Raw genomic sequence first — 23,562 nt, 5'->3', positions numbered from 1 at the left:
TGCTCTGCACAGAGACCCTTATCCAGAATTTATATCAGAAATGTGAGGCCCTTGGCCATGATTGTATAAAATCTGAGGCAAGCGTGCACCTCACTGGGGATCTCATGTACTTATAGGACAACTATTCTCCTCTCTCAGATACATTTCTGCTAAGAACAATATATATATATATATTTTAAGTCAACAAAAATTTACCAGAAGTTACAGTAATGGGTGGTAGTAATGGCATCATAACATTGTGAAAGTAATTAACACCACTGAATTGTACATTTAAATGTGGTTAAAAGGGGAGCTACTAGGTGGTTTATATGTTAACAGAATGAAAAGTTTTAAAAACCACAGAAGTGTAAAACACAAACAGTAAATGGTAGTAACATATCCTATGGGCCATAATTAATAACATAATTATATACTTCATTAATTGTGTCAAAGGTACCACACTAATACAGTGTTACTAGTAGGGAAAACTGCATATGAGGCATGGAGTAAGGGGAGGAATATTGGAACTCTGTATTTTCTGCATGACTTTTCTGTAAAAATCATATTAAAAAAAGGAAGAAAAAAACAAATGCCGGTGAAAATTAATGAGAAAATAGGGTATTTCCTGGAGGTATTGGGAACTCTCTGCATTCATAGTGTAGGTCTCTCAAAAGTACATTTAGGGGAGCCAATGTAGCTCAGTGATTGAGTGATGACTTCCCAATTACGAGGTCCCAGGTTCAATTCTAAACACCCTAGTTCCTTAAAAGAAAAAAAAAAAGGAAAGTACATTTAGAGACATGTGACGAGAAGCAGCACCAAGCTTATGCTGCAATGTACCCCCTTCTGCTCCAGATACCTAGTAGTGAGAGATAACATATAAAAAGAGACCCCCAGAAAGACAGAGCCAAACTCAGAAAGAAGACAAAGAATACTGTAGAGCAGGAAGAGAAGTGCTAACTGGTGATCAGGGTAAAGCCACGGCCTTGGAGGATCTAGGTCCTGAAGCAGAAAATGGGGGTTTGGAGTTCGCTCCTGTGGGCTATGGCGTAAAAGAGACCACAAATTTCCCGCTGACACAGGAGATCAGAATCTGGCCTTCTGCTCAAAGCCGGGGTACAGTGAGCCTCCCCACTTTTGCAGCTCCCATGAAAGAAGGTTGGAAAAATCTTTGCTGACCTGTTACCTGGCACTTTGTGGGCAGAGGAATGTGGGAGAACAATAATATCCAGCTTGTGAGCCAAGCTACCTGCTTGGCCAGTAACTGAAAACACCAAAGCCCCAAAATAGCTGCCTGGCAGAACTCCAGTACACCATTACAAAACCCAGTATAAGACTGAAACCTTTTACTCAAAATGAATGTACAAATCCAAATTCCATAGCACACGAATAAACCTCATGCTAAAAAAGAGAGCCAAAATCCCAAAAATCAGAATATGGTTGGATGAAATGAAATTTGTAGAACAGTTTGATCCGGACTTTAAAATAGGTACACTAGGACATTCAATTAGATAAATGCCAGCAATCTTCCATTTAAAGATAAAAACAAAGTATGAAATAAAACTAGGTGGAAATTAAAAACAGGTGGAAAATAAGAACCATTTAGAAATCTTAGGAATTAAAAAAACTTAACCATTGAAATAAAAAATACCAACAGATCAGAAAAACTTTACACTAGATGTAGTTGAAGAGAAGGTTAATTAATTGGAAGATAATGCTTCTAGAGGTTAGGAAGGAATCTCCTACAGGGTCAGAGGGATGGTGGCCCTGCTGGTCCCCTTGATTTTGGACTTCTGGGCTCCAGAACTGTGAGAGAATACATTTCTGTTGTTTTAAGCCAGTCGGTTTGTGGTACGTTGTTACAGCAGCTCCAGGAGTCTAAGACAGATCACTGAGAAGTTCTGCCTTTCTGGTCCTCACTCGTGTCGTGATCCGAGGAGAGGCTTTTAGGAACAGCACAGGGCTCTCTGAGAGGTGGCGGCTGCTGTAGCAGCTTCCGGGTGCTTGTCTGTGACAGCCTCAAGCTTCCTTAGGAGGCTTGCCACCCTGGGTGTGGAGACCATTTGTGGATACACAGCCCCTCCCTGTGTTCTCCAGGGGTTACGGGACTTCTGACCATATACGGAATCTCCAGCTTATTTAAATCAAACCCAACCCAAAGCAAGTTTTCTTCAACACTGTTCTAGGCTCTGTGAAGACCAGGGTTTCCCAGGCTTCCTCGAAGGCTGGTTTATTCAGATCTGGCTGCGTGGACGAGACTACCTGTCCCCTGTCACCATGAGAATCCATAGATTACATCAGCCAGTTCCAAGAGTGGTCAGGAGTGCAGACACCTGACAGTAGTCGACCTGCGTTCAGTCCTGGTTCTCCCACCTGGTTCTAGCTGTGTTGCCTTGCGTGGAACACCTAACTTCTCTTATTCCTCTGTCTCCTCTTCTGTAAATGGGGAACAACCAACCTCAAAGGATCAAAATAGTTAATTCTGGGAAATGTTTAGACTTCCTGGCACACAGGAAGTACTCTCAGTGTGGGCTCTTGCGAACTTTATAACATAAGAAAGTCTTCCCTTGCCACCAAATTAGCTGGTTATAAAGAAAAATAATATTTTCCATTTCTCTTTTTTGTTTTGCAGCAAAAATCATGTTATTCCTTTGCAGTGCAGCTGCCCTGTGGATTTTGAATTTCATATTGCCTTGATTCAGTCTCATCGTGCCTTTACTATTGAGCCCAAATCAGGTAATGAGATTCAGGATTTCCAGGTTCCAAGTACTTAGGGTTCTCTAACCAAAGGGGATTTGGAAAGTTGGTGTCAAGTTCTAAGAGAGAATAAGCAACATTTGAAGCGGGTAATTTTGTGTGTGTAACATTAACAAATTTTATATATCTGGCAATGTTAATTGGGTTTGCAGACTTGGGAATAAGAACACTTTGGTATAACTTTTTTTTTTTTTTTTTTTTTTTTTAATTTTTTTATTTTTTATTGACTTTGTAATAATATTACATTAAAAATATATATGTGAGGTCCCATTCAACCCCACCCCCCCACCCCCCCTCTCCCCCCCCCCCAACAACACTCGTTCCCATCATCATGACACATCCATTGGATTTGGTAAGTACATCTTTGGGCACCTCTGCACCTCATATACATTGGTTCACATCATGGCCCATACTCTCCTCTATTCCATCAAGTGGGCCCTGTGAGGATTTACAATGTCCGGTGATTACCTCTGAAGCACCATCCAGGGCAGCTCCATGTCCCGAAGACGCCTCCACCTCTCATCTCTTCCTGCCTTTCCCCATACCCTTTGTCCACATAGAAGAGGTGGCATTGGATTGGGAAAAGTGGACTTTGGTATAACTTTAATACTCAATACTTTATAATAATATCCAGGTAAGCTGTGTCCATTATCAGTGCTTAAAAGCTGAAGTGAATCCTCTGTCATTTCTAATTTTAGCTCTTGGTACATCCTTGGTATTCACCTTTAATTCAATTTCAAATAAAATGGGAATATTCTTTCCAAGAGTTCAGAATCTTCGTGATGGTTTTAATAGGTTTGTGTCATGTGTGATGTGAAAAATCCATCTTTGCCTGCCCCAAAGGACATAGTTCTCAGTGCTGCTCTGGAGTCTCTGTGAGACCTGAGACTTTGCCATGTTTATTGCTGTATCTCGGGTTCCTAAAAGAGTGCCTGGTACACAGTAAGTGCTCAATAAGTGCTTGTTGAATGGCTGAATGGGAGGTGCATGGGGCAGAATGTAGCAAGAGGAGAGTAGTATAACCCTCAGAGAAGGGGATAGACAAGAAGGAGGTATTCCAGGTGAACAAACTGATCTTTAGGCATTTATGAGAGAATGTGCAAGGCCTCTGTGGGGACAGTGGGGTGACCAGATGTGCGAGGGCAGAAGACCTCATTCTAGAAAGGAAACCAAAGCCTCTGTGGAAGTCAGAGAAAACACTAGCCCTATAGACCTAGGACCTTGACTCTTCTTCCCTCTCTCTTTCCTTCCTTTCCTTTTTCCTTTCCACACTTATTGAGCATTTACTATGTTCTGAGCTCCATTGGTACCAGGGATATAAAGGAGAAATAGGTTTGGTATAGAGTGATGTTTGATCTCTGAGAGAATAGTTTTCCATCTGAAGAATTGAAAGCAGAGAACTGAATTACACAAAAATATAGGGAAATGAATTGTTTGGGCACAAAGCTTACGTATGTTCCCAGTTTTTCCTTGTTTGGAGCATTAAAATTGACATCTGGCAATTAGCTTGAAGATTACTGTTCTGAGAGTTTACTTCTGATTTACTAATGCTGATGGATATGTATATAGATATTTATAATTGCCACAATAAAGTTATTATAAAGGATTAATGGAATAATTGACAAATGAGATCAATGTGAACATGCAGAAGTTTATTCAGGTGTATTTATCGAGAAGACGATTGTAAAGAATATAGAAATTCTTATCATGGGAAGACTATATTGAATGAACTTAGCAATAAAGAGTATCATGTTTTCTCCTTTCTTTCCTCTAAGGAATAATTCCAGCGAATGGGAAGGTGAATGTGATTATTAAGTTTACACCATTTCAGTATGGGATTGCACAGATAAAAGTGCAGTTATGGATTTCACAGTTCAACTCTCAACCATACGAATGTGTATTCACTGGAACCTGCTATCCCAACATGTCTTTAAAGTATGGCTTCTTTCACATGTTTCATTTATTTTTAAAACTTCTTTCAAACTTCAAATCTTCATTTCTTCCATTCTATCTTTCTGTCTTATAAAAGATTGCCATCAAAAACTTATTTAGAATGATGAGCATGCATAAAATGTAACAGTAATACGTCTGAGAGAAAGGGGTTTGCAAGGGTTACTTTCTTTTCACTTATTACTACTGATGGACAGTGAAAATTTGACTATATGCATATATTACTGTCAGAAATTTAAATTACAAGGCGGCCAACATAACATAATTATTTTAAAAGTTGAAGTACAACATTACAATTCATTGAGAGCCTGCTGTGTGCAGTGTCAGTTGCAAAGCACCATGGGAAACAGCCCATGCCCTCAAGATACTCATGACCAAGGAGCAGAAGTAAGTTGTGTAGAACAAGTTACTTCGATATAAGGTAGAAACTAAAATGTGTCACACAAATTTTTTTTAAAAAGCCCCATCAGATTTCAAATGAGAAGAGAAAGATGTGAAATGGAACTTTTACTTCTTACCAGTATTTACTGAACTTCAATTTTCACTTGAACATAAGCTGATATTTTTATATCCCAATATGTATTGCAAGTTGTTTTCTAATAGCCATGAGTTTTATAAAAGTTAAAAGGAAAAGTTGACACAGTATAAATACTGCCCTTAGAAAATCCTTAAAATTATCTTGCAAATGAAAAAGAAATACCTTGATTTCTTCCTCTTTCCTTTCATTGCTAGATACATAGCTCCTATTAATATCATTAGACATATTAAAAGTGGAGTAACGAGCACACCAAAGTATAAAACTAACACCATTCTTTATTTTACATTTATACCATGATTTTCTTCTTAGCAGTTCAAAGTAGTCTAACCTAACTATGGAATATTAGTGAGTGCATATCCTACAAAAAGCCAAGGTAGAAATAAAATCACTCAAGCAATAGACAAGTAGAATTGACTAAAAGCAAATAGTGCTAAGTTGTCCGGTGTCAGATAAGGGGGTCAACAAAATGCCACTTGCCATCTCATGTCATGTGCTGTAACATAGAAGGGCGTTTGTTGAAGACAGCACTTAAGTAGGATTTTGACCCGTGCATATCCTCCCACACACATGCTCTCAATACATGAGGGCATCTTCTACATGTAGAAGCACCAAACAAATGCAGATGTGCCTTATTTCCCAATGAATTAAAGACTGTGCCTTATTTAATACAGTTTTGACATTTTCAAGGACTAGGTCTCAAGATCTGCCTGTCTCCCATGACTGCGGATAGTATGATAACATATAGATTGCATCGTGAAGTACAGAAATTATACTGGCTGCAGCACTCTCTGAAAATGTCACAGATTGCTTTTCCTGTCTGCGTGTAGAGTGTGTGATGGACTTACCATGTCCTAAGTTTTTGGCATTGCCGAATTCCACATGTACCTTGTTAGTGTATCCCCTCCTTAGATGCCTCATTTCCGTCTTCACCACTAGCAATTAGATTTCTTTAGGGAACCGTGCCTCACATCCCCCTGCAAAGGTTTTGTTGCTCCCCTGTGTTTCACAGCCGAGGTGATAACAAAGGTCTGTTGAGATATGGATGGGGGCCTGCAGCTGAGTCCCTAGCTAAGCTCCTCATCACTGCACATCAGCGCCTGTCAGTCCATATGGTCTTGCCAAACGACAGGTGATTCCTCGCCATGGACCTGGGAGGACATCTTCCATAGGTGGATGTTAAATCTGACATTGCCAGCAAACAGCCCTTACTTTCCAATGGGGAGTATTCAGTAGGTGCTCAGCAAATGCATATTGACTGTCAGAATGGATGAATATTAGCATATTCTTATCTAATGTCTGTTATGTCATGGAGGCATGCCATCCTATAAAACAATTCTGAACATAACCCAGGTCCCCTGAGTATCTTCTGCAGCCTTGGGACTGGGACCAGCTCCACCTACATCTGTCCAAAGGCAGTTTTCAGTTTAGAAAAGATCTGAAACGTTTGTCTGAATCTCTTTAAGACCTTTCCATAAAGAGTGGGCATATTCATTCTTTTGCTACAAAAGTAAATTTGGCTGTTGAAAACCAACAGCCTGTAAATTATGCTGGACCATGAGGGCATTTTCCAGCATACCATGTTTTTCACTTGCTTCTTTAAGAATGTAAGGAAAAACAGCTCTTGGTGGGATTATGATATTCTGATATCACATTTATTTTAGTACACCACTGTTTTAGCAGGCAATTCTTTTCAGTTTAATTGTAATATAATCGACTATAAGTCATGGTATTATGAGAGGGAGCATAAAGACAGGAGCTTGAATCATGGATTATATACTAATTTAATATTTGTTTTAAAAAACAGCTTAGAAGAATTTGAAAGATTAAATACTCTTTCTAAGAAAGTAGGCGTTCCTCCAGAAAAGATAGTGCCACGTATGCATTTTCGCAGCTGTCCAGCAAAGCAAAAGCCTCAAAAGTGTAAGGTAAAGTGGATATTATTCTACAGATGATGGAAGGAATGATACAGAGCAAAATAATTATCCCTTCTCCCCCCACCCCTTGTGGTTTCTTAGGAAATTGAATACCAGAACTTGAGGTTTCCAGTAAATTTATCAAATCCGTTTGCTGTAGCAACTGTTTTAAACCAAGAACCAGGAAAAATGAAGGTTAAAGAATTAAGAAAAGGTAACCAATATATCCATCATAAATCAACCCCTGGATGAATATGAAAAAAAATGATTGCTTGTCACATTTACTGTTTGCAAACAACAACAAGACTTGGTTAGGTAGCCGTTATGTTTTGCCATTAAAAATGTACTTTCCTTTTGGCAAATGCTTCCGATTTGATTCCTGGTATAATCGTATCATCATTGTTTTCTTCTTCCTTCAGTTTTGGACCAAGGCAATGAGATTTCAAAAACAAGAGAAATGAGGGAAGCACTGTTTGAACAGAAAGTCAGACAGGACACTCAAGAAGAAATCGAAAATCACCTTAAGTGGTAAATACTGATCAGTTATTTGCGTCAAGTTGCTGTATGATTCTTTTTAGATGAACCCTTTTTATATGTGGGACACAATGAAATGTAATAACTTTTTATGCCCTTTGAAGTATTTGATTGTTGTCTCGGCTCAAAAGATGACTCTATTTCCAAATGGTGTTTCTATTTGGAGTAAATTAATGTGATCAAACCACACTCTACCTAAGCGAGACCGATTGGTGGCAGCAGTGGAGTTCCATGCATGGCTGAGACACTGCTGGCAGCACCCTCCTTGCTCCAGGAGAGAGCTTGGTGACTTGGGCACTCAAATCTCACCCTATCCCCTCTCACTCCCCCATGGTCCCCTGTGCCCCGAGCTCGAGCCCCTGGAGCCCTCAGGATGCCAGCCCTGGTGGGAAGAAGTGGGAGACTCCCGGCAGAGGCTTGAAACTTCACATGCAAGAATTCCTATTTACGCTTCTGTGATCAAAATGGAACCTTTCCACAATTAAAAAAAAAAAAAAAAAGGATCATCCCCAGCATATTCAACATAACAAAGATTTGGCTAAAGTCAACTTTAGAAAGACTTTAAAAGAGCTAAATACACTCCTCAAAAGTGTCATTGAGAAATGCTCTAATCCCTGCCCTTGCCTTCACATTTCCCAGACAGACAAGAACATCTTAATCTCAAAGACGTTCAAAAACGGTGCTTACAACACCTTGCTACCCCATTTTAATGGGGAAAGGCCTCTGTTTCTCACAGAAAAACCTTCTCTTCAGTGCAAAGTCTGTTTTTACAGTTATGCTAAGTAGCTAAACATAATTTTAAGACATAATTGTTCCGATTATAAAATCCTGAGATGTTGTCATTGTAGAAACCTGAAAATATTATTTTAAAAATATAGAGAAGGTAAAAAAAAAAAAAGGTCACCAATATCCACCTCCCAGCATGACCCCAATTAATGCTTTGGTGCATTTCCTTCCTTTTATGTTGATCTGTAACGTCCTTGAAATCACCTTCTAAATTCAAGTAAAGATCTTAACTATGTCAGCTGTTTATGTTGACAGATTTAAAATCTGTAATAGGGAAACGGACTTGGCCCAGTGGTTAGGGCGTCTGTCTACCACATGGGAGGTCCGCGGTTCAAATCCCGGGCCTCCTTGACCTGTGTGGAGCTGCACCATGCACAGTGCTGATGCACGCAAGGAGTGCCCTGCCACGCAGGGGTGTTCCCCGCGTAGGGGAGCCCCACATGCAAGGAGTGCACCCCATAAGGAGAGCCACCCAGCGCGAAAGAAAGTGCAGTCTGCCCAGGAATGGCACTGCCCACACTTCCTGTGCAGCTGAAGACAACAGAAACGGACAAAAGAAACAAGATGCAGCAAATAGACACAGAGAACAGACAACTGGGGGAGGGAGGCGGAATTAAATAAATAAATAAATCTTTAAAAAAAAAAAAACAACCTGTAATAACACTTGGCCTAAGTTCACTCACTATTTGTTCTTGTGTGCACACACACACGGCCACAAACACAGACATGTGCATACACCATCTTTTTTCTTGAACCATTTGAAAGTAACTTACAGATATTTTGAAGCTCCATGTAGCTCCCTAAGAGCAAGCATATTCTCCTATATTACCATGATCACTTCCAAGAAATTTAACATGAATATAGAAATACTACTTAATCAGTTCAGATTTCCCCAGTAACTGGGGTGGGTTTTTGTTTTGTTTTGTTTCATTTTGGGATAGTGGGAATCCAGGGTCCAATCAAAGACCATATAATTTGTGTTTCATTTTCACATCTCTTTAGTCTCCTTTAGTCTAAAAACAGTTCCCCAGACTACCCTCCCCCTTTTAAAAATCAGAGCAACTACTTATTCAGAACATGTGCCAGGCTCTATGATAGATACATTACATGCCAGATTTTGCTATTGAGATAAAACAATTCACATAACATAAAATTCACCACTTCCAAGTGTATAATTCAGTAGATTTTGGTGTAGTCACAATATCACGCAAACTTTGCCACTAATTCCAGAAAATTTCTTACCGCCTTTAAAGGAAACCCTGGACACAGTAGTCAGTCACTCCTCATTTCCCACCCCCCACAGCAGCCTTTGGCAACCACCCATCTACTTTGTGTCTTTATGGATTTGCCCCTTCTGGATGCTTTCATATCAATGATGTCATACAATATGTGGTCTTTTGACTGGCTTCTTTCACTTAGCAAAAAGTTTTCAAGGTTCATCCATGTTATTGCATGTATGACTACTTCATTACTTTTTATGGCTCCATTGTATGGATAGACCACATTTTGTTTATCCATTTATCAGTTGATAACTTGGGTTGTCTGCACTTTTCGCCTTTGTGAATAATGCTTTCTGAACATTTGTGTACAAGTTTCTGTGTGGATGTATGTTTTCTGTTGAAAATATGCCTAGGAATGGAGTTACTGGATCATGTGGCAATTCTGTGTTTACTGATTGAGGAATTACTGTTTTCCAAAAAAGCTGCGCCATTTAATATTCTTGCCAGCAATGCAGGGGGATTCCTATTCCCCCACACCCTCACAAAAACTTATTTCACCCTTTTAAAAATTATAGGCATCCTAGTGGGTGTGAAGTGATATCTCTTTGTGTATTTTTTTTTGAGGTCTGAGCCAAGGTTTCATACGTGGAGGCTGGTGCCCAACAACTGAGGCACATCAGCCTCCTTGAGTTGTTTTTTTTTACATTTGTTTGCTTGTTGTTTTTTTTTTTGTTTTTACGAGGAACTGGGGACTGAAGCTGGAACCTTCCATGTGGAAAACGGGTTCTCCACTGCTTGAGCCACATTCATTCCCTTCCCATTGTAGTTTTGATTTGCATTTTCCTACTAAATAATGATGTTAGGCATCCAGATATTTTATTATTCATAAATATTTTAGCGTCTGTCCCTAGTAAAGAAGTTTCCTTTTGTAGAAAACATTATTCATGTTGGTTATGTTGTTGGAGGCTCTACAACTCTCTCCCTCATGCTGTCTCCAATGTTTCAACATCCCTTTTCAGTTGTGGAATACAGCCAGGACCTTCCACCCTAAATTTGACTGTGGTATTCTGATGGGTTTACAGAGTAGTTGCTGGGGTTAGTTTTGTTTTGTTTCTCTCCCTAGGCAGGTGCACCTTGGTAAAGATCATATGTCTTTTAAGTTTAAAAAAGAGCTTACTGAAGAATACCAAAGAGCATGCGCCAAATCTAAGGTCAGAATTACTGCAGATTTTTTTCTTTTTCATTTAAAAAAATTTTTATTCTGGTAACACATATACAACATAAAATTTCTCATTTTAACCACTTTCAAATATACAATTCAGTGTTGTTGGCTACACTTGCAATGTTGTGCTGCCATTTATCTATTACTGAAACTTTCTCATCATCCCTCAACCAAAACTCTAGCTATTAAGCGTTAATTCCCCATTCCCACTCCTGCCCCATCCCTGTTAACCTGTAATCACAGACTTACTCCTAACTTGATATCTTTTATTGCACTAACTGTTTTCAGCTTCTGCTATATGTGCAAGATGCCATGTCAGGGGAAAAGAATTTATAGTCAAGTTGGGAGTGTGGGAGGCCGATGACAAGTACACTGTTAACTATAAATCAAGACTGGTCCTCAGTGTTACAACTGAGTGTTGTGGGAATTCAGAAGCCAGAGAGGAAAGAGCCTGGTTGGAAAACCTTTCTGGAAAACATGATCTTAGCTTGAAAAGTGGTAAAGGGTATGAAGGTATGCCAGATGGAGGGAAGGTCTCAAATTCCGGCTAGAATTCTGACGTGAGGTGCCTTTGTCCCATGCTTTGGGGAGCAAAGACCAAGACAGTGACCAGGAGCCAAACTAGAGCCGGATCTGAAGAAGGAGTAAAGTGGGAAAACTGGACCACAGCTAGGATACTGAGCAACCCCTAGAGGTTCAGGGTGGGGAGCAGAGGCACTCAGGCTGTGGGATAGGGGATGCACATGGCCTCACCACAATTTGGGAGGCAGGTGGTATTTGTAGCAGCAGGAAGCTGAGTGTAGGGCTCAGAGGACAAGTCCAGAATGGCGAAAATGAAGGACACATGGGGGCAGAGGATGTTGACCTCAGCTTGGAGATCCATGTAAGAGGAGCTTGGACTTAATTGCTAGATCTTGTGGAAACATCCCTTATATTTAAACTGCATGTGTGAGCTTCTGGTAAATGAACTGAGCAACAGTGGGTAGGATGGATTGGAGATAAAAATATATCATGGGGAGCAGATGTAGGTCAAGTGGTTGAGCACCAGCTTCCCAAGAATGAGGTCCTGTGTTCAATCTCCAGTACCTCCTAAACATATATATACATATATATGTATCTTATCAGTTATGAGTTTGTTTTTCATATAGAATGCATTTTCCCCTAGATTTGGCATCCAAATCAGTTATTTAATTTTTTCATAATTTTTCAAAAGATAAATAAAAGAATGTCATTACCCTATATCAATAAATCTTAGCGTATGAGTGGCACATACTAGATTTTCATTTAAATTTAATTTTTCAGATTCTTGAATGCTATTTTTAAAGCAAATTATCAAGTGTTTTCTGTGAAACCCGCAATAGAATGTATTTCCTAACTTTTTAAAGAGATCATTGACAAGCTATGACTAGGTCAATGTGAGATTTACGACCGTATTTGCCAGCATTTATTCATTTGTCAAATAGCTTTAGAGAGCACCCATTGTGAGGCAGAGTCTCTACCAGTGACTAAGCAATGGTCTTCATTAAGATCACAGTACAGACTCTTAGAGACAATTTAACATATGCCAAGTGCAGTGATAGAGATAGGACTTGTTGCTCCATTGTAGGTGAGGGGTAAGGAGAGGGAGAAGATAAAATGATTCCTGGATTTCCAGTTTGGGTGCATGTTGGCTGTTCTGAATGAGATCCCAAGTACCAGAGGAAAACCTGGCTTGCAGGGAAGATGAAGTGATCAGTTTTGGGACTTGCTGCATTTGAGGTGACTGAGGACCACCAGGTGGCACCTACGTGGACAGGTCAGAGCAAGAAACAGAGCCTCAGATGTGATCAGATCAGACGTAGAGGAGGAGATCTGAAGAACAATTGTGGAGATCCAGGAAAAAGCATGAGAAAGGAAGTGGCACAATGCAGGAAATGAGAGAAATTCACAGTTTCAGGAGACAGCAGAGAAATGGTCAGAAAGGTCAGGAGAACTGGAGGACTCAGAGCCTAAGGAAGAGTTGTGTTCAAGTAGAGGGAGGAAGGATCGGTCAAGTGCACCAGAAGTTTCCAGGGTGATAAGGCTTGGAAGATACACCTTGGAACTGGCATTTTGGAGCTCATGGTTGGTTTTAAGGATGGCCATTTCAGTAGACTTTTAGAGGCAAAGAAGTTAAACTAATGGAACAAGGACTATGTTGAGGTGAGAAGTAGAGATAGTTTGAGTTTGAGAAGTTGAAATGAGCAGAAGTAAAGAAAACTCTTCTGGACATTTAGAGGGTCCTGAGGGATCAGGGAAGAAGTTTTTGAGCTGGAAGAACCTGAGCATATTTTTTAGGTGTAGGATAAAGAGCAATTATAGAGGAAAAGTTTGAAGAAGCAGGAGAAGGTGATCACTTAGAGAATGAGCTCCAGAGGGGACCAAGGTCCTGGGGCAGCTTATCTATCATGAGGAGGAAGGACTGGGACAACCCCGTTAGCAAGGATGGTGAGTCTAGACAGGTTTGTGTGCAGGGAGATGGGCCGTCCAAGGAGGTGATGCTTGTGGCCCTGTCTTTCTGGATGGTTCAAGAAGCAAGGTCAGTTGCACAGAGTGAGGGGGTCAGGAAGGGGTTTGAAGAGAGGGGTGTGTGCTTGCAAATTGATTGAGGCGAGCAGGAGGGGGCATCCACATGCTTGGCAGTGCTCACCAGGACAAGTGGAAGGGTGAGCAGGCTCCAAGGCCCTGGTGTTTTTTCAGGGACCTATTCCTTGTGTCCAGGGGATTTCATCTGACAGGTGACCCTGGCAGGGAACACCTGGGGCCCAAGACATATGGCAGAGAGCTGGGAAAAAGAGCTGGCAAAGATGGGGTGGTGGAGGGAGCTACGGAGGAAGGGGTGGGCTTTACAGCTGGATGGTGCAAATCCTAAAGGATGATGAGGTTTTACTCAGGGAAAAAGGACAATAACTATATTTTAAAAAATGAAGTTCTCAGGTCTGTGCTTCTATAAAAACCCCATTAGTTTAAAAAGCAAGTATAATTATAATGACTTTTAACCTACATGTGTTTCCACCACTCCTAAGGGAATCCCAAGGGTGGGGTGCATTTGACTAATTGCTTAATGGGTCTCTACCAGCTTTGAAGAGAAACCAAGTTTTATGCACTTGTATTCAACTTTAATATTTCTGATGATCAAAAACCCAGCTAGATAGAGGAGACCCAGTTGCAGATGAAGAATTTCAGCGACTCGAGACTGAAGTTAACCACAAACGGATCATCCACAATCTAGAAGATGTGGGTAACTCTGGCTTTTCAAATTGTTTTTTCTTTTATTTTTTTTTTAATGTTATGTTAAAAAAATATAAGAGGTTCCATATACCCACTGCCCCCTTCACCCCACTCCTCCCACATCAACAATGCCCCCCACCACCATGGCACACTCATTGCACTTGGTGAACACACCCGGGAGCACTGCCCCACCACATGGATAACAGTCCACATAGTAGTTTACATTCTCCCCCAGTCCACACAGTGGGTTATGGCAGGATACATAATGTCTAGCATCTGTCCCTGCAACATCATTCAGGACAACTCCAAGTCCTGAAAACACCCCACATCACATCTCTTCTTCCCTTTCTGTGCCCCCAGCAACTACCATAGCCACTTTCTCCAAATCAGTGCTACAATTCCTTCCATTACTAGTCACAGTAGTTCCATAGTAGAATATCAGTAAGTCCACTCTAATCCATATTTTATTCCTCCATCCTGTGGACCCTGGATTGGTGATGTCCACTCCACATCTATATCAAAAGGGGTCTTAGATTCCACATGGATGATGGATGCAATTCTCCTGCTTGCAGTTGTAGGCAGTCTCTGTTCCCTGGTGTGGTGGTTGACCATCATCACCTCCCTGTTAGCTGGCCTGGGTAAGTTCAATGAACCAGAGGGTAAGAGTTGTAAGACTGCTGAGGCTCAGGGCACATGAACAGTCCAGAGATTCAAGTCTCCTGAGTATATACCAACCCTAGCATCAACCACAGATGCAGTAAAAGTGCAGAAGAGATATGTGTAGAAAGGTCATCTCTGAGTCCATCTCCATCATACTCAGGAACACAAATTCCAAAGTAGGGCCAACTGACATGGCACTGAATTCCAGAGCCATCTGACATGACCATACAACCTGTGGGTATCCATTGCCCTCAGGACAACCAGTACCTAGGGTTGTACCTACTTTGGCTGCCTCAGGGGTCCTGCTGAACAGTGTGTAAGCACGACCCCTCTGATGACCTCCCGACTATTTTTTGAAGACTCAGCCATATAAACTCTTTTGTCTTTGCCATTTCCCCCTTTCATTCAAGGTCAAAAAGCAGTTTTTATCACACAGTCCTACATGTAGGCTGAGATATTCTGCTGGTCTGAGTTGACCCTTTTATTCAAGGTCTTTTTCTAGTTATGTTACCAGCTGGTGCTTGATAGTAATCCCTTGGCACCAGGGAGGCTCATCCCTGGAAGTCATGTCCCACATTGTGGGGAAGGCAATGCATTTTTATGCTGAGTTTGGTTTAGAGAGTGGTCACATTTGAGCAACATGGAGGCTCTTGGGAGGTAACTCTTAGGCACCCTGCAGCTCTAGGACTAGTTCATATTGCAGGCACACAGGCTCATAAGCATAGTCATCAGTATCAAGGGCTCATTGTTGGACCACCCTTCTTTGTTGGTCTTTGCCGTTGTACTTAGGGGATTGTTGCTGTTCCATTGGGGAATGTGGTAGAGCTCCGCTGGCTAGGAACTCAGCACTCCCTCAGTTGTCCTTTGTAACTGTAACTACTATGAAAATACCCAACATATATCCAAACATTTTTATGTACCCTATATATATGCTCTGGAGAACTCCCAACCATGTGTCCCCCATCAGTAACACCCCACACCAGTGTTCCTCCCCTGCCATAGTTGAACCACTCCGTGGTACAAAGCTTCTTCAAAAATTAAGCAGAATAATATATTGTCAAATTCAATTAATAGGAAAATGAAATATAGTGATGGGTTTAAAAATTGGAAATAGAATACATATTAATTTAGAAAAACTAAAATAGAGTAAAAGTAAATTGGGGTATTAAGGGATGAAAACTATTATTAAGATTTGTTTTTGACATTTTGCATTTCATCACTGCAATAGGTATTGCCATGTATGTACAGTGGCAAGGAAATTTCTTTCATTACTTCAGTGGCAACATCCTTGCTTTTTTTTTTCCTGATTTTTAATTTTGTCTTTACAAAAGTTTTAGATCACAGTAATTCATATATACAATATAGGGGATTCCCACATATCCAACATCAGACCCTTTCCCCCTTTTCCCAGCAATGATCCCTTTACATGTTCATGTTATATTTGCTGTAGCTGTTGTACAGATACTGAAACATAGCTTTCAAACATGGTTCCAGTTTGGTTTACATTATGGTTCATATTTTAGACTATACAATTTTCTAAATTTTTATTTACTTATGTTTTAAATTATGGTTTATATTTTGGCCTATTGACTTTTATCCATTTTTGGTGTAATTTAACATGTTCTATATCCATCAATGCACGTTCCTGTGAAACACTTCCACTGCCCCCCAGTTACTCTGATTTCATCTATTCTATACCTCTGTTCTCCTCCCCTCAGGGCCCACAGTGACCAACGATCTTCATTACTTGAAGGACCAGATTCACAGATACTTGGAACAATGCCCAGGGCTTGACATACTAGACTGCCCTAACCCATTGGGAGCCACCAGTTCTCTCAAGAGACACAGTTCCTCTGTTTGAGAACATCAGTCCTCCCCAGGATATGGGTGCACCTTCACACTCATTTTATAGTTCTCCACCCAATGATATAACATACTATGACAAAATGAACACTCACACACTCCCTAAAAACCTGACCCCAGGCAGATGTCACACTTAAGCATCTTAAACGGGCAATCCTTTATGATATTTTCTGAAGAGTTTTCTCAACATTGTAGTTTCAACCACATACCTGAAAATCTCACTTGTTCAAATGTTCCCCTCATCCTCCCCATAATTCCTTGGGCCATCTGACCCACTCTCCCAACCCTTGCCTTCCCTGAAGCCTATAAAGCCCTAACCAAAGGTATTCCTATGCCCTCATCTTTTTTTTTTTTTTAATTTTATTGACTTTGTAATAATATTACATTAAAAATATATATGTGAGGTCCCATTCCACCCCCCCACCCCCCCCTCTCCCCCCCCAACAACACTCATTCCCATCATCATGACACATCCATTGGATTTGGTAAGTACATCTTTGGGCACCTCTGCACCTCATATACAATGGTTCACATCATGGCCCATACTCTCCTCCATTCCATCCAGTGGGCCCTGTGAGGATTTACAATGTCCGGTGATTACCTCTGAAGCACCATCCAGGGCAGCTCCATGTCCCAAAGACGCCTCCATCTCTCATCTCTTCCTGCCTTTCCCCATACCCATCGTCCACCATGTCCACTTTTCCCAATCCAATGCCACCTCTTCTATGTGGACATTGGATTGGTTGTGTCCATTGCACCTCTATGTCAAGAGGAGGCTCAGATTCCACATGGATGCTGGATGCAATCCTCCCATTTTCAGTTGTAATCACTCTAGGCTCCATGGTGTGGTGGTTGTCCTTCTTCAACTCCATCTTAGCTGAGTATGGTAAGTCCAATAGATCAGATTGTAGGTGCTGGAGTCTATTGAGGCTCAGGACCTGGCTATCACATTGTCAGTCCAGAGATTCAAATCCCCTAAATATACCTTAAACCCCAACATTAACTGTACCTCCAGCACATTAGCATGAAAGTCTTATGAAGGGAGATCCCATCTGAGTCCAGATTCATCACACATAAACACCATTTCCAAAGAGGGGCCATCTGCCCTGGTAGTTAACCCCATCGGCCATGACCATAACTCCCATGGGTCTCTTTATCCCTCAAAGGAACCAATATCTGGGGGTTGTATCTGCTTTATCTGTCTCTCTGACTCTGCTCAGTTGTGCATGAGGGCAATCCTTCTGCCAGCCTCGAGACTCTTTTTTTAGAAACTCGTAGCCATATAAACTCATTTCTCCTTTCCATTTCCCCCTTACTTTAGGTCAAACAGCATTTTAAAGTCATGGTATTTTATGTAGACATGGATATTCTGCTGATCCGCGTTGAACCTTCCGTATAAGGTCATTTTCCAGTTGCATCATCAGTTGGTAGTTGATAGTGGTCCCACGTTGCCAGGGAGGCTCATCCCCGGGTGTCATGTCCCACGCTGGGGGGAACCTATGCCCTCATCTTATCCCTTCCCTGTACTAATACTTGCCTCTAGCTTATCATAGATTTCACCCATGTGGGCACTTCTCACAACCTCCCCGCCCCAACTTCTTTAAGTGTGTGATCCAGTCTCTAGGTCTCTGAGACAGCTTGGTTTACTTATTCATATCAGAGAGGTCATGTAGTATTTGTCTTTCAATGCCTGGCTTGCTTCACTCAATGCAAGGTCCTTAAGATTTCATCCATGTTATCCCATGTGTTTTTACGTATTCCTTCTTTTAGCTGAGTAGTATTCCATTGTATATATATACCACATTTTATTTATCCATTCATCTGTTGGTGGGCATTTGGATTGATTCCAACTTTTGGCAATAGTGAATACTGCTGCTGTGAACATTGGTGTGCATATATCGGTTTGTGTCCTTGTTTTCAGTTTTTCTGGGTATATGCCCAGCAGTAGAATTGCTGGGTCATATGGCAAATCAATAGCTATTTGAGAAACTGCCAAAACTGTCCTCCAGAATGGCTGGATCCTTCTGTATTCCCACCAGCAATGGATGAGTATTCCCATTCCTGCACATCCTCTCCAACACTCGTAGTCTTTTGTTTTTTTGATAGCCACCAGTCTTGTGGGAATAAGATGGTATCTCATTGTAGTTTTGATTTGCATTTCCCTAATAGCTAGTGATTTTGAGCATTTTTCCATGTGCTTTTTAGGCACTTGTATTTCTTTTTTGGAGAGGTGTCTGTTCAAATCTCTTGCCCATTTTTTAGTTGGGTTGTCTTTTCATTTTCGAGATATACGAGTTCTTTATGCATGCAGGATATTAATCTCCTATCAGATATATGGTTATATTCTCCCATTGGGTAGGCTGTCTTTTCACTTTCTTGACAAATGTGTTTGAGGTGCAAAAGGCTTTAATTTTGAGGAAGTCCCATTTATCTATTTGTTTTTTTGCTGCTTGTGCTTTGGGTGTGAAGTTCCTGAAGTCTTTTCCTATTACAAGGTCCTGTAGATGCTTCCCTGCATTGTTTTTGAAGGTCTTTTTGGTCTTGGCTTTTATATTTAGGTCTTTGCTCCATCTTGAGTTGATTTTTGTATAAGGTGTGAGATGGTAATCCTCTTTCATTCTTTTGCATATGGATATCCTGTTCTCCAGGCATCATTTGTTGAAGAGGCCATTCTGTCCCAGTTGAATGGGTTTGGTGGTCTTGTCGAATATCATATGACTATATATATATATGAGGATGTATATCAGAACTCTCAATTCAGTTCCATTGGTCAGTGTGTCTATCCTAATGCCAATACCATGCCCTTTTCACTCCTGTACTTTGAAGTATGTTTTGAAGTCAGGTAGTATGATTCCTCCAATTTCATTTTTCTTTTTCAATAATTTTTTGGCTATTTGAGATCTCTTTCCTTTCCAAATAAATTTCATAGTTTTTCTAGTTCATTAAATAATCCTTTGTTGATTTTTATTGGGATTACATCGAATCTTAGATCAGTTTTGGTGGATAGACATCTCAATATTATTTAGTCTTCCTATCCATAAACAGGGAATATTCTTGCATTTTTTAGGTCTTCTTTGATTTCCTTGAACAGTGTTGTGTAGTTTTCTGTGTATAAGTCTTTTACATCTTTAATTAAATTTATTCCTAGGTATTTAATTTTTTTAGTTTACTATTGTAAATGGTATTTGTTTCTTGATTTCCTTCTCAGTTGGCTTATTATTAGTGTACAGAAATGCTACTGATTTTTACACATTGATCTTATAACCTGTGACTTTACTGAACTCGTTTATAAGTTCTAGGTGCTTTGTCATAGACTTCTCAGGGCTTTCTATGTATAGGATCATGTCATCTGCAAATAATGAAATTTTGACTTCTTCCTTTCCAGTTTGGATGCCTTTTATGTCTGTTTCTTGCCTCAGTGCTTGAGCAAGTACTTCCAACACAATGTTAAATAGAAGGGGTGATACTGGGCATCCTTGTCTTATTCCTGATCTTATAGGGAAAGATTTTTAGGATTTCACCATTGTAAATCATGTTAGCTGTGGGTTGTTCATATATACCCTTTATCATGTTCAGAAAGTTTCCTTTTATTCCAATCTTTTGCAGTGTTTTTATCAAGAAAGGATGCTGTATTTGGTCAAATGCTTTTTCTGCATCTATAGATAGGATCATGTGATTTTTTTCCTTCAATTCTTTCATGTGGTGTATTACATTAATTGATTTTCTTATGTTGAACCTCCTTGCATACCAAGAGAGAATCTCACTTGGTCATGGTGTATAATTCATCTAATGTGTTGTTAAATACGATTAGCAAGTAGTTTGTTGAGGATTTTCACATCTAGGTTCATTAGAGAGATAGGTCTGTAATTTTCCTGTCTTGTGGTGTCTTTGATTGGCTTTTGTATTAGGGTAATGTTGGCATCATAGAATGAGTTAGGCAATGTTCCCCCTGTTTCTATTTTTTGGAAGAGCTTAAGCAAGATTGGTGTTAGTTCTTTCCAGAATGTTTGGTAGAATTCACCTGTGAAGCCATCTGGCCCAGGGCTTTTCTTACTTGGGAGGTTTTTAATGACTGATTCTATCTCTTTACTTGTTATTGGTTTGTTGACATCGTCAGTTTCTTCTTTCATCAATGTAGGTTGCTTATGTATTTCTAGGAATTTGCCCATTTCCTCTAAAGTGTCCTTCTTATTAGAATATAGTTTTTCAAAGGATCCTCTTATGATGGTCTTTACTTCTGTGGGGTGAGTGGGTGATATCCCCTTTCTCATTTTTATTTTGTGTATTTGCATCTTCTCTCTCTTTTTCTTTGTTAGTCTAGCTAAGGGTTTGTCAATTTTATTGATCTTCTCAAAGAACCAGCTCTTGGTTTTGTTTATCTTTGCAAGTGCTTTCTTATTTTCTATTTCATTTAGTTCTGCTCTTATCTTTGATATGTCTTTGTTTCTTCTTCCTGCTGGGTTACTTTGTTTTTTGTTTTTTTTTACTAATTACTGCAAATGTGCAGTTAGTTCTTCAATTTTTGCTCTTCTTTTTTGATGTATGAATGTATGGCTATCAATTTCCCTCTCAGTACTGCTTTTACTGCATCCCATAAATTTTGGTATGTTGTGTTATCATTTTCATTAGTTTCAAGGTAGTTATTAATTTCTTTTGAGATTTCCTCTTTAACCCACTGTTTTTCTAATGGTGTGCTGCTTAATTTCCATATCTTGGTGTGAAATCTCAGCCTCTGGCCCTTGCAAATTTCCAGTTTCACTTCACTGTGGTCAGAGATATTATTTTGTATGATTTCGATCTTTCTGGATTCATTGAGCCTTTCTTTGTGGCCTAGCATATGGTCTATCTTGGAGAATGATCCATATGCACCTGAGAAAAATGTATGCTGTCTTCGGGTATAATGGGTGTAATGATCTGTATATGTCTGTTATATCTAGCTCCTCTAATATACTGTTCAAAGTTTTTGTTACTTTGTTGATTCTCTTTTGAGATGTTCTGTCCAGAGTTGATAGTGGTGTATTAAAGTCTCTCACTATAATTGTAGAGGCATCTATTCTTCACTTAGTTTTTCCAGTGTTTGCCTCACGTATTGGAGGCGCCCTTGTTAGAAGCATAAATATTTATGATTGTTCGTTCTTCTTGAAAGATTATCCCTTTCACTAATATGTAGTATCCTTTATCCTTCTTTGTCTCCCATAATTGTATCACATTTAAAGTCTATTTTGTCTGGTAGTAATATAGCTACTCCTGCCTTTTTTTGGTTATTGTTTGTTTGCAAGATTGTTTTCCAGCCATTCACTTTCAACCTCCATGAATCCCTGGGTCTAAGATGTGTTTCTTGTAGTCAGCATATAAATGAGTCATATTTCCTTATCCAATCTTCCAGTCTGAATCTTTTGACAGGTGAGTTAATCCATTAGCATTCAGTGTTATTACTTTCAAGGAATTATTTAGGTTAGCCATATTTTGTTTGGACTTGTGTTTGTCATATTTTGTTTGTTTTGTTCCTTCTCTTTTTGCTTTTTTCTTGCTTTTACACTCTCCTCCAACTCTGCCTCTCCTGTTTTTTTCTTTCTTCCTGCAGAACTCTCTTTAGTATTTCTTGAAGGGCAGGGTTCTTGTTGGCATACTCTTTTAATTTCTGTTTATCTGTGAATATTTTGAACTCTCCATCATTTTTTGAATGCTAGTTTAGCTGGGTAGAGTATTCTTGGTTGGAAATTTTTTTCTTTTAGTACCTTGACTGTATCATACCACTGCCTTCTTGCCTCCATGGTTTCAGATGCAAAATCAGCACTTAATCTTATGGAGCCTCCCTTGTATGTGATGGTTCTCTTTCCTGTTGCTGCTTTTAAAATTTTCTCTTTGTCTTAATCATTGGATAATTTGACAAGTGTATGTCTTGGGGTGGGCCTGTTGGGATTTATGATATTTGGGGTGTGTTTTTCTTCCTGGACATGTACATCCATCTCTCTCAGTAGATTTGGGAATTTTTCAGCCATTATTTCTTCCAACACCCCTTCTCTCCCCTTTTCCTTCTCTTCTCCTTCTGGGATGCCTATAATACATATGTTTGTGTGTTTTGCATCATCATCAGGTCCCTAAGTTCCTGCTGTATATTTTCTATCTTTTCATCTATCAATTCTACTGTTTGTTTGATTTCAGATGCTCTGTCTTCCACATCACTAATTCTTTCCTCTGCCTCTTCAAAGCTGCTGTTATTTTTCTGAGAGTGTATTTTTGATTTCTTGAATTGTGCTGTTCATCACCATCATATCTGTTATCTTTTGTGTATGATTACAGTTTCTTCTCTATGCTCTCCAAGTGTTTTTTCTTAATATCCTTAATCTCTTCCTTTTCTTCATTAAATTGATCCATGATATGTTTTGAGAACCTTGATTAGTTGTTCGATGTTCTGCTCCTCTTCCTGGTTTTTAATTTGGTTATTGGACTGGGCCATGTTTTCCTGATTATTGATTTGGTTTGTAGTTTTTTGTTGCTGTCTGGTCATCGTTTTATCTTGATGGGTTTATTCATTCAGTTGATTAGCTGCTTCTAGTCTCGAGGTTGGTAAGTCTTCTTTTTGTCACTTTGTTTTCTTATTCTATTTCCTTGTTGTTGGCTAAGTTCTCTTGAAGGAAAATATTAGGGCCAGAGAAAGCAAAAGGGGTAGGATAAGAAAAAGTATAGTGGTAGTATTGAGAGTAAATGTTAGCAGAAGACGCACATGAGGTCTTGAGACTGGATATTGGACTCATGTAAGCTCTGTATAGTTATAACAGTAAGAAAATTGGAGTACCCATAATGAGATAATAAAGTCAATATGGGGAGGAATATAGTATGAGTTAAAAAGGCCAGTGTGATCAGGAAGGAGGGAAAGAGAAATGAGGG

The 23,562-nt window shown here is 39.8% G+C and overlaps 1 protein-coding gene and 1 pseudogene across 1 annotated transcript in view; one reads left to right on the top strand and one right to left on the bottom strand.

The window, feature by feature from the left end:
- LOC101434497 (cilia- and flagella-associated protein 221-like) overlaps positions 1 to 23,562 on the bottom strand; it is a 220,772-nt pseudogene that overhangs the window by 135,633 nt on the left and 61,577 nt on the right.
- The window catches only part of LOC101427756 (cilia- and flagella-associated protein 221-like), a 94,567-nt gene that overhangs the window by 31,239 nt on the left and 39,766 nt on the right, over positions 1 to 23,562 (top strand). The window contains exons 7-13 of the mRNA XM_058301133.2: positions 2,612 to 2,715; positions 4,512 to 4,671; positions 7,029 to 7,149; positions 7,240 to 7,351; positions 7,557 to 7,665; positions 10,801 to 10,888; positions 14,065 to 14,154. Of these exons, the coding sequence (XP_058157116.1) occupies positions 2,612 to 2,715; positions 4,512 to 4,671; positions 7,029 to 7,149; positions 7,240 to 7,351; positions 7,557 to 7,665; positions 10,801 to 10,888; positions 14,065 to 14,154 (784 nt within the window). The remainder of the gene's footprint in view (positions 1 to 2,611; positions 2,716 to 4,511; positions 4,672 to 7,028; positions 7,150 to 7,239; positions 7,352 to 7,556; positions 7,666 to 10,800; positions 10,889 to 14,064; positions 14,155 to 23,562) is intronic.

The sequence above is a fragment of the Dasypus novemcinctus genome, chromosome 7 (assembly GCF_030445035.2).
Source record: "Dasypus novemcinctus isolate mDasNov1 chromosome 7, mDasNov1.1.hap2, whole genome shotgun sequence".
Classification (NCBI taxonomy): domain Eukaryota; kingdom Metazoa; phylum Chordata; class Mammalia; order Cingulata; family Dasypodidae; genus Dasypus; species Dasypus novemcinctus.
This window is presented reverse-complemented; position numbering and strand designations above follow the sequence as displayed.